The 11,498-nt window shown below is 43.2% G+C and overlaps 1 protein-coding gene across 4 annotated transcripts in view; it reads right to left on the bottom strand.

Moving 5' to 3' along the window:
• Positions 1-1,204: 1,204 nt before the first annotated feature.
• LOC113216393 (uncharacterized) overlaps positions 1,205-11,498 on the bottom strand; it is a 101,070-nt gene continuing 90,776 nt past the window's right edge. Inside the window, exons 1-11 of one of the 4 annotated variants that reach the window (XM_052277588.1) lie at positions 11,263-11,492; positions 8,135-8,327; positions 7,047-7,219; positions 6,589-6,723; positions 6,376-6,498; positions 5,924-6,047; positions 3,717-3,823; positions 2,537-2,704; positions 1,944-2,018; positions 1,647-1,736; positions 1,205-1,571 (exon numbers count right to left, since the gene is read on the bottom strand). In XM_052277588.1, coding sequence (XP_052133548.1) covers positions 1,494-1,571; positions 1,647-1,736; positions 1,944-2,018; positions 2,537-2,704; positions 3,717-3,823; positions 5,924-6,047; positions 6,376-6,498; positions 6,589-6,723; positions 7,047-7,219; positions 8,135-8,327; positions 11,263-11,280 — 1,284 coding nt within the window. In that variant the 5' untranslated portion in view covers positions 11,281-11,492 and the 3' untranslated portion in view covers positions 1,205-1,493. Of the gene's footprint in view, positions 1,572-1,646; positions 2,019-2,536; positions 2,705-3,716; positions 3,824-5,923; positions 6,048-6,375; positions 6,499-6,588; positions 6,724-7,046; positions 7,220-8,134; positions 8,328-11,262; positions 11,493-11,498 lie in introns of those variants that run through there. The other 3 variants (XM_052277589.1, XM_052277586.1, XM_052277587.1) reach the window with 3 other exon arrangements.

Below are 11,498 nucleotides of genomic sequence, written 5' to 3' on the forward strand. Positions count from 1 at the left end.
TAAATCGTTCTTCTGATATCATGTGGAGTAACAGACACAGACTAAAAGTTCTTTTCCGACCAGACGGTGTTAGGAGCTTCGCTATCGTTAAGCCGATAACAATTTTTCTGTTCACAGTGCAGAAGCGAATTTGGGACTCCTGCGAATCTAAATGGATAAGAGCATTTATCTCATGCAGCTCAGTAAGTTTTGTTTTTGAACTCAAAGAGTTGCCTGGCTATGTACTGCCATTGTTTTGATCGCTATTGTCGTGTCTGGTGTGGGAGCAGGTGATACATGTTGACACGATGCACTTCAGATTGACAAGAGCTTTATTGAGTCTCAATCACGTGACTTCTTAGGGAGTCATAGTCCCTTAAATAACGAGCTTCAGTGGTGCCAGTAGCATACAATTCCTCCCTTTTGCTGAGAGTTAACAGTAAATAAATAGAAAACATCAATAAACTTATACCAATTAACAACAATCATTCTCTGTACCGCAGGGGTGTGTTAACAACTCTAGTGCAGGTTCTTGACATATTCTTTTCGTGTACATTAATATTTCTCTATTTTGCTTTCCTAAATCTGATGTGCCGGGTTCGGTGTGTAGATGAACTGTTAACTTACGGCATGATAGGCCATTTCACCTAGTTTGAATTGGGTCCAAAGAACAGCATTGCTTCTTTAACTGTTTCGTCCCTGACGATAAGGTCTTAAACTCGAGTCGCGGACCTGCTGGCGGGTCAAAGAACTTCGGCCGTGTCAGCCCGTGAGCGTCAAGGAGAAAACAGTTCAGGATGCATTACTGTTCTTAGGATCCGACTTAAAACAGGCGAAATACCATGTTTTAAGCCATGTCGCATTTACAGACGCGAGGACAGCGTCCTGGAGAAGTCCTGTAATAGCTTTGCGTTCGGTTATCAGTGCAGGACATCGCAGATCTGCACACCCGCTTGACACTCGCGGCCCGAGCGTTGCGCGCAGTGCTCACAGTGGCTCTGCTGGCTCTGGACCTGGCTTGTGGCGGTACGGGGGTCGAGCCGCACGCGGCGCTTTCCGTCATCGTCGTGATACCGCTGTTTCTCGCTGGTGTTTTAGCACGCTCAGCATATTGAAGGACAGTAAATATAACATCCCATAGCATAAGCGCGCACTTTTTAAATACATGTAATTGAAATCCACAGCTCAAACTGTACATTGTAACTTCTTTTTATTATTAAATTGGTCTCAAGACATGAAATAGTGTAATCATACGGTTGAAGATGAAGCAATTTCTATCTGGACTATGTTACTTGGTACGGTCAGAACTGTATACACCCGTTATTTCCTACAACCGTTGTGAAGAATTGGGTTCTGTACGTGTGATAGGGCTCTGACGCATGGTTTAATACTCGGCCGGGTAACAAACTCATACTCATCTTTAACACGAGGATCTTGGCTTCCTTTGGAGAAAGAGGGTAGGCAAGATAGCGGTTAATAGGTGTATGTAAAACACACTACTTCATTAACACAATTTATTCAGATTTATTGGATGAAAAGGAAGCTCCAAACTGGTACAGCACGACTATGTACGTAAGAATCGCACCGAAGACCTTAAAAAAGTCAACACCATAATCACACAAAAGAAGTATTTGCTGTGGGGAACTCTTTAAGTACAATCAACGAACCGTCTTCAAAAAAGTTAAATCTAGAAAAAATAAACCCAAGATGTTAAAACGTTTCCGTCGTGTTCGCACATTGAACCCTAAGAATTCCATCTGTAACAAACGTAAATAGTTTCTTTCAAAAATATTGAATAGTCGGTGACATATGTTTCCCTGTTGCCCATTTGCCAGCGAACGAGCGGATCTAGAAGCCATGGCTGACAGACCAGCGCTATCCTCTCCCCTCGTATCCAGCGCTTGGCTTGTCCGGATCCTTCGACCAACGGCACTGTCACGTGTTATGAAAACCTCCCTTGTTACCTCTCTACGGCCAGCAGTCGGTGTACACGATGACTTGGCAAGATAGGTCTGCACCCTCTCGGACAGCCTCGTGTGCTACAAGAATACGATAAAGTCTTATGTGTTGACGGAAGAAAGGATTCCGGTGAAGATGAGAAAAGAAAAACGTGGAACAAGAAAACGGATATCACTGTACATGAACATAGTGACTTACGTTTTCTTGCTCCCCGCATTCCTCCGTGTTCCATCTTTACCAGAATGCTTTGTTCTTTGGAGTATTTAACTTCTATCCTGAATCGATCACATGTACATTTTGTTTCATTAATAATTTTGCGGCAAGTTTGATGGCGCAACACCCATGAAATGTAAGTGCTCACTTCGATAGTATTTTACAAAAAAAATCTGGGGGTGGCAGGAGGGAAGTCGCCGGGGTTAAGAATGCCTTTTGGGTTTGAGAGTTCGGGTGCCTGGATCCGGCCCGGCGGGCGCGCGGCCTCGAGACATAATGCTCGTGACGACGCACGGGAATAAAATCCGATCACCGCTAGCGACCGCTTAGAAAGGTTCAAGCAATAAGAGGAAGGATCTGCTAGCCACCGACTGTGAATACCCACCTCGCTATTCGCGCGCTGCGCCACCCAACAAAGGAGTATGAATAGAATGTTGCGGCATATTATGTGGAGCACTGGTACCGCAAGCTTCCAGCGAAGATTAGGTTCGTTAATTGCAGAAATGATAGTGTGCGAACAGGCAAAAGCTGAGTGGTAAAAGTGAAGCACCACCTGCAACATGGGTTGTTAAGAAAGACATTGCACAAACGCACTGAGTAATTTAAAACGCTTTGCCCTGACCGGCCCTGACCGCGTGATTGAGGCTATCCAAGGATCACGGGTAAGTGCCAGTTTTGTTGTTGCTGTGTTTTAATTATGAACTTGCGATGGGTAAATCGCGACAGGAAAGTCCTTGGGGCTAGAATTACGACCGTTTCGCTCTCTCGCCGTTTGAGCGCTGTTTTGATAAAAATAAGAAAGGGATTCCTTGAGTGAATATAAAGTCTTAGGGGGCCTCAAATCGCGAGTACCGCCCCCTAGGACAGCACATTCAGAATCAAAACGAATAGTGAGTTTAGGGTCTAGCTGCAGGCCCCTGCCGATCGGAGTTGCCGGCGGAGCGAATAAAGCATTCCGGTAAAGCTGAAATGTATAAGAATGCAGGGAACAAGAAAACGGAAGTTCCATGTAAAAGCATAGTGATATCCGTTTTCTCCTTCCTCGCATTCTTCTGCATTTTGGGTTTACCGGAATGCTTTATTGAAGCGGGAAAGTCCGTTTGAAGGAAGGGCAGGCCTGCTTGTTTTAAGATCGTCTTGGCCGTTCGATACCTCCTAACGACAAAGTTCGTTCTTCAGCGGCATGGTTACACAAAGTTCGATCTGCGGCGGCCCGGTTACACAAAGTCCGATGTTCAGCGGTACGGTTACACAAAGTTCGATCTGCTTTTCGCCGCTCGCGGGAGTCGCAAGTTTACACCTCTTGTTGCGATAGCATTTAATTTTTTCTTTGGAGTATGTTGTTCTTTGATCGCTTACAAATATAAAGCAGTTTTTTCTTTTTTTCTATCTGCAATATTGACGAGAATATGAATAGATTTAGGCTGCGCTGCAAAACCGCCGGAATGTAGATCGAACTTTGTGTAACCGGTCCGCTAAAGATCAAACTTAATGTAACCGTGCCGCTGAAGATCGAACTCTGTCGTTAGGAGGCATTGCGTTGAACAGAGACTTGCGAAACTTACAAAAGCTAGTATCATTGCTGATACGTGTGAGTTCGCCGTACACGCCAAGTCGTGAAGAACACGCTGCCTGCATCTAGCCCATCTCCAGAAGTTGTTGGTTTCTAAATCTGACAGTCCACAAATACAGTCATTTTACAGTAATAAAGCTTTCAACACCAGGACCTGCGGTTACCCGTGTAGTAAACAGGTGTTACTGGGTAACCTGGTTGGACCCGGTATGTAAAATTGCCTTTCTACAGGCGCGGTTCCGCCGGGTCTACCCGGTTATCTGGGCACGCCCCTGTTACCCGGTAAGACCCGTCCACCCGGTACATACCCGAGCAAGCATATGAAAGTGAGAACCCTAGTCAGAAGCCTATACACTGGTGCAAAATAAATCGTGATTATTTCGAGTGATTTTTTAATAATATTACGAAATTGTAATTTCTAGCGTATTCGTATGGAGGTTTCGTCTAAATTGTGTCGTCTGTCACAAGCTTTTTGGGTGAGCAGTGAGTTAGGCGAGAACTCGCTGGTACTCGGGAGTTTGAGTTAACGTGAGTATTCGCGAGTATTTGGTGAGTTACCGTGAGTCTCGCGAGTATCTTGCAAGTATTTTGTCTCACGCACAACGGGTTTAATAGTGGGGGACCCCTCGAGTTTGTCCTACGCTTCATGTCCAGTATGACCTGTGTCCAAGACAAATGCGCTCATAACTTGCATGGTCCACAAAGGGGTATGAGCAAAATCATTAGAAAATAAGCAACTGTTCCACGCCACTTATGCAGTTCTTGTTTTACTCAATAAAGAGGTGAAAAAATAATTGCGTAGGTGATATCCTTTCCATCTTTTAAAGCGATGTCTCTTATACAAATTTGAGAAAAATGAGAGGAGTTACTTCAAGCAAAAGGAGCCCCGTTGTGTTAGATGCGGTTCGGTCGCCGATGGCGGGAGCTCGGCTCCTGTTTGGGATAAACTCCAGGAAATGTCTAGTACGGTGTAGTCCAGTCCGTCTACAACAGACACTAAAACATTACGGGTAACAACGGGAGTCCTGAAACGTGACATGGTAAAAGCTGTCCTGGAGGCAGCTGAAACAGTGGGACTATCGACATGAACAGTTTCGGTAAGTGCTCACACTTTGATTCGGGAAAAGGCAAATTTTACTACGACGCTGCAGTTCAGTGTTTGTATCCATCCCTCGATCCATCCACAAACACGATGTTAGCTTGGAACGCCACCAGCAATGATATCTTGGACCAAATCAAAAACGATAGAAAAACAAAGCTCGGTATTCAGACTTACTCGCTTAACACGTTGAGTCCCAAGGGGGGTCCCAATTACGGCTTATTGTGCCGATACGTGTGGTCACGTGGGCTTCAACGTGTAAACTGACGCCCCTTTCGGGGGTCATCATGTACAGTCATTATCCCTAAATTCAGACGGTTTTTGAGGCAAAACGCCTCTGACATCTAGAATTTTTGAAATATAAAAAATCGCTGGGGATTGTAGAATCCCCACGTCGAGACGCATCTACCACTCTCCGAAAATATTTTTTCGCGCTAACGGTATAGGGGTAAGGACTGTTTGAATCGTGTCCGTAGTTAGGAACAAATGCGTCCTAAATTCGGACAGCTCTGAAAAATAATGAAAAGTGAAATTTTTTTGGGGGGGGTATAGAAACTTTATGAAAAAATTTGACCTTACCCTACCGTGCAAATTTTCTTATCTGGTATAGTTTAGTCGCCAGAACTGCTTAAAGATCGCTTTTAATGTGCCCTAAATTCGGACAGTAGTCACTTTTGCATGTAAAAGCCTATGTCCGAATTTAGGGCGCATTGCAAAACCGCTTCCCAAAACTAAACCGTGCGACGAAAAATCAAAAACTTTGGTGTCATATTGTAGATAAAAGTACAAAGTTTCAAATATGTTGTGGTCAGAATAACCCGGGCTTACACTGTTCGGAGCCCCAAATTCTTGCAAAACACATTTAAAAACGCCTGATTTGGGGGGCTAGAAATACAAATTTCAGGAATTTCTGGAGGAAGTAATATTACTCACACATTTTTTTTTTTTTTTGACAGAAATGGAAACTTGGTGGTCTTACCTTTCCATCAAACCTATAGAAGTTGAATTCTGTCGACGCATTATGGATGGGGAGGCGACAATAGTGAAATACGGCACAATGTCCGAATTTAGGAACAATGACTGTATTTCTTCCATTTTACCTTGCACGCTTCCAGTTCCACCAGACTGACGTTCCTGGGAAAATGGGAGTTTGGGACCACCAGCTTCATCCATTTCTTGCTGATTTCCATTTTGGCCATCCGAAATGTTCGCGGATTCCACGATCTGAGTGAGAAGAATGCGTTGTACTCATGTGACAAGAGTTTTAGGGAATAATTTTGAGTATACAATACCTAATGAAAGGTTTTATAGTTAAGCACCAAGACCGTGGGGAAAAACTAATTTGCCCTTTAACACCCAAAAAACCCTTAAAATTTGAAACCACTTTTCCGAGATCTTCGTCAAACTACCGTGGTAGAGGCGTGTATGTTTAATGCACACAGAAATGGATTTTTAATGACAGGAGTAGAAGGCTATCTACTGGCGCTCAGCGAGTACCATTTCCATGTATCACTCCCAGCTAAAAGGCAGACCACCAAAAAACCTCACGTACATCTAAAGGTGTTTCGTCTTGATGAAAAATGACTTGAGAAGGCCCTAAGTCCAACTCATGACCAAGGTCGGCTGTTAAAACCGTTGTCAGAGCCACAGGCCCTAAGAACAGAAGGAGGTAGATCTAAAACAAAGGGACACAACGGCAAATGTTAACAAAAGGGTGTGCCGCTGTCCCGTCAGGTAAGCTGGTTAAGGGCCAAACGAAACTTACCTCCAGTACAACAGGGTAAATTCCTGTCGCTACTCTGAAGAGAGTTCTACTTTTTCCAGACTCAGCGTATACTGGAGAATTTAGAACCCAATGAAGACATGAAAAGACACAACCCAGCCAGCCAACTGTAAACAGCTATTTTAAAGTCACCACGACCTGACATTAATTCAGTTCTAAATTATTTTTGTACAACATTTTATTAAACATTTTGCCGCACGATAAGGGGGTAAGCCATTGCCAATTTTCTGACTTAAGTTTAAATTCACCAGCAGTCATGATTTATAAATATTTCACCTTTCTACAAAAGATGGGTACATTTACTTACAAAGGGAGGGGTATTGAGACCCAATTGAGACAGACACGGAGTTGCAGTGTAAGCATAGAGAGGAATGTAGGCCACAGCGCCTAGCTCCATTTCTCATACTGAATGGTGAACACATTTAAAGGGACCCTTTTACCATAGCGACAAGCAGCAGTCGGCGCCAGGCTCTGGGACTCGGTGGATGCCGAAGACAGTACAGGGACATGCAGTGCACCCACTCGCACATCGCATCTCGCCGCAGTATTATCGATAACCGATTCGTAGCGTCACGTACGACCCAAAGAACACCAAGGACACCCTCCATGGAAACTATATAAACAAAACCACAGCAGAAGGTAACAGAAAATAAAGTGCTGTACCCATTGACACAGACAAGAACAAGTCTTTCTAATATCTCAACTAAACAAGAGATTCTTATAGACTGATATTCTTTGTTTCTATTCGAGATATCGAGTAGGGTTCAAATGACGTCATCATAGGAAACAAGATTCGTACATCATAGATTCCGTTCGCTTAGTTTGCGACTCACAGCAAATACTAGGTAGATCATAATGATCGTAGTCTTCGCCCCATAATTTCTTAACTGTTTGACAGAATTAAGCAATTTCTTAGAAAAAAAACTTTATTAGCTAAGGCACTCTTGCATTTATACTACCTACGGTTTTTCCCCCTTTTTATTTTAATCCAAGCGATAACAAAGCTGATATAGGTTGATATATGGGGAGGAATTTCAATAAAAATATAAAAGCCAGGGGGCTGGACCCCCGCTTTTATCTGATAACATTTACTTCAGTTACTCTTAGCAAATTCAATTATGGGGGGGGGGGGGTAAAAATATTTGGAGCCATACTCAAAAGCATTAGCAGACGATAACCATCACTAATAAACATAAACTAATGCCAACAGGAAATAACAAAACTACTGTTAGTAAATTCATTACTGTTGTACTCTCGCTGCTAACAAACAAAAAATCAAATTAGTGATTCTACTTTTATTGATACAACATGAAAACAGAGACGTTAGATAAAAGTAGTTCCCTTTTCTGGGCTTCTTTTTATTCTGGTCATGTTATGGGAAAGTTGGTTAGCCCGGAATGGACAAGCCGGACTGATCAGCCACTACCGAACGAATGCTTGTCTTCGCCCTATTGATTTTTTTTTACTTTACCTTATTTTAGGGCTCAGCCAATCAATCTTGGGAACATGAAGTTTTTTGTGTACGCACCAGCCAGCTTATACTGAGAATAGTACAACATTGGGCTGCAGAAGAAGAAGGCGACGCCTCCCACGATAAGGGCTACTGGACAGCCGAGAGGGCGTGGCCGAAGTATTGGCCCACTGACTGGCAGCATGCCACACGACCGCAGCAAGATGACCAGAGAACGCCATACTCCCCGCGACACTGCTGGAATTAGGACCTGTCAGACAAGGAAAGGTACACTGTTAAAAACCAAGGATAATTTTGTTCACCAATGTGTGGACAAATCTCTCCCTCTGGTATGTAATTCAGATTTAAAACGTTATTTCCCGCGATAGGGTGTACATTTCTTATGATGTATCAAATCAAAATTACTACTTGAGTGGTGAATTACCCATTGCACCAACACACGTAAATAGGGTATTCTGCTGCAAAAGAGTCGGAACCTAAAGAAGAAAAGCATGACTGCCCGATCTGTTTCCGCTTGAACGCTGATTGGTCAACGACGACCTTCGTATGCCGGTCAGCAAATGAGCGTGCAGATTCAAGCAAAACGCGCATACTTTTCTTTTTAAGCCCGGGTGAAAAAACATTGACAGTAAATTTGTATACAGAGTCAATTGTGTAAGGCTGTATAAAGGTATCTATATTACATTTGGTAAAACTGTGGGGGGGGGGGGGCGTCTACCTGTGCAACACACTGGCAGCAAAGTTCCCACAAATTCGTGACAGCCGTAGCATCGTGGGAGGAGAGGTAGGTTCGGACTACTACTGCACGGACGCAACCCACTTCCACCCAGAGCCAATCACTTTCTTATTTGCCCCCGGCCCCCTAGACGCGAAGCCCGCGATAGATGGCCGCTAGATGGCGTTTCAGTAAGCGCGTCCGCTACAAAATCTGCTTTTTATTCTAATAAATGAAAATATCACAGAGACATTGACAATTAATTTTACGCAGTCTGTTTCACTATGAAACCGACAACGATCACAGCTTGCCATAAAAGTCAACCATGTTGCAGATAATTAGTTTAAATCTAACGGTGGTCCGACGCCTTGTTGAGTACGGTCCCGTCAGCCTCTCGCGTACGTTTTGTGTGGCGGTGACTCTAATGGCCGCTGCTATGGCATGTTCTCTCCTCGGGATCGACGCCGAGGCGGAAATCTCGATTTCCGATGTTGTCCTAATTCCGAGCTACCGATCCCGAAATCGGGTAAACGTGTCTCTAAAACCGAGTCACCTTTAACCTGATTCCGAAAAACGATTCCCGGATTTCGAGAGACGATTCCCGGATTACGAGCTCCATACCTCGGAATCAGAGCAGAGCGGCTCTAAATCAGGCTTTGGATGCTCGAAATCGAGAGGATGCCTTAAAAGTCGATTTCCTGCCTCAAAAATTAAAATTTCCAATTTTTTCACGCCTCGGATTCCGAGTTTTTTGTTTACCGTGGTCCAATTTTTTAAAACTAATTGCGGAAACCGAAAGGATTTAGAAACAGTCCTGTCGGCCCGAAATGAAATGGTAAAACTCGCTGAAGTAGCAATGGATGGAGAACGGATCACTCTTTTACATTCACATACACTCGATGCCTCTTAAGGAGTATTTTTACCCTCCTGGGTGGGCGTTGTTGGCTGAGCCAGTTTATATGGATAACTGAATCTGAATAGGAATCTTAAATTTAGATACTCAGCCTAGGCTTTAAGGAGTAGAGTGATACGAGAATGTAAACATTCCAAATCACCCCACATAGTGCCAACCTATGGAAGTTGGTTCGGAGTTTGTAAACAATGCACCGCACTTTATAAAAGTGATCGTAATATTACTTTTTTTAAAGAATAATAATGTATAATATTCTCTGAATTTGTCATAGAATTTAAAGCGATCGCTAATTGATAAAGTTTTTTTGTATTTATCATGTTTACAAAAATGAACCAAAATTCTTCAGTTTCACGATTTAATGTTGGTAACACACTCTTATAAAAAAAAAGCGGAGGTCCAGGGGGCGGCAGCCCCCTGGCATTTTAAACAGTAATAACATTTTAATGGAGATTTAAATGAAAGAAGCTTGGAATATATGTTGGAAAATGTATCAAAAATTAAGCGGGGGCCAGGGGGCGGCAGCCCTCTGGCATATCATTGAAAATTTTTCATATTTTCCATCTGTATCAGTAAAGAAATTTACGAAATGTAACCTTGAATCATTTAACTGTTGTATATCGCCTTTTGGTTTTTCTTGTTTTATTTGGTTTGGAAAGCCGAAATCAATGATATTGTCTTTTTTCTTTTCGTTTAATTCTGTGAAATTAAGCTCAGCCTTAAGTCTTGACTTCAACTAGTTGTATTAAGCGAATGTGGGATTCTTGTCTATCTGAACGGTATGCAATATCACTTTAATCTTCGTGGGTGGGTAGGTAAAAGCGATAACCATACTACGAGAACATAATAGCACCGGTATTGTTGGGTTAAATTTACCTCCCGATGGGAATGTAAATTATTTATCCAGGTGAGATAAAGGAGCGTTTGTGTCCCCTCCAAGAGTAAACTTACTCTCGATTTTTTTTTATAGTGGCAGTTGTTGAATAAAGCATTCTTGTAATGCTTAAATTCAGAAGAATGCGGGGAAGAAGAAAACGGAACTATGCTTTAACATGGTGACTACCGTTTTCTTGTTGCCCGTATTCTTTTGCAGCTTTACCGGAATGCTTTATACCGTATAGCTAGGCTCCTCGACAAAAGAGAAGATAAGTCTATGAATATTAAGCTTTCCTGTGACTGAGCGAGGTGCAAATATTCAAACATATATACCTAATAGCGATAACCTAACATTCGCCCGCAAACATGGCTGTTTTATGTGTCTTCATTATCAGCCTCGACGTGAGCAGTGGTTTTCAATAGACGAATTTGCCCATAATTTGGCAGCAAAGCAAATCACTATGGTGAAATTGTAAAATTTCCGAAAAGAATGACACTTGGCCCTGGTGAATTTTCCAAGGAATCCAGTGGTGACGAGTTATTTTGTTGACAAGACACTCAAGATATAGTTTATCTCGTATACAATTATGAAATTCTTCTTGCGGCGTTGTCACGTTGTAGGCGAACACGTCTATTTTCTAAATCGATGCGTCTGGAAACTTTCCGATACGTGAATTTTCTCACATTGTCAAAAGACGACATAACGGGGCTGCGCAGTGTTTGCGTCCTGGCTAAAGGTCGAGTGAAAGTTGCCGCCGGCTCGCGCAGTTGGTCATACTTTACCTGATTAGGTATCGAACAAGCAAACAATTACAGTACAGTGCCTCTCTGGGAGTCGCGTCTCCGCCGGCGCGACCCTGGGGAGGCCCCCCACCACCAGCCTCGTCATGGGTGATACTCCAGCGTAACAGGCTTCGCGA

Source organism: Frankliniella occidentalis, unplaced genomic scaffold, assembly GCF_000697945.3.
Source record: "Frankliniella occidentalis isolate FOCC.00 unplaced genomic scaffold, Focc_3.1 Scaffold11, whole genome shotgun sequence".
In the NCBI taxonomy this organism is placed as follows: Eukaryota; Metazoa; Arthropoda; class Insecta; order Thysanoptera; family Thripidae; genus Frankliniella; species Frankliniella occidentalis.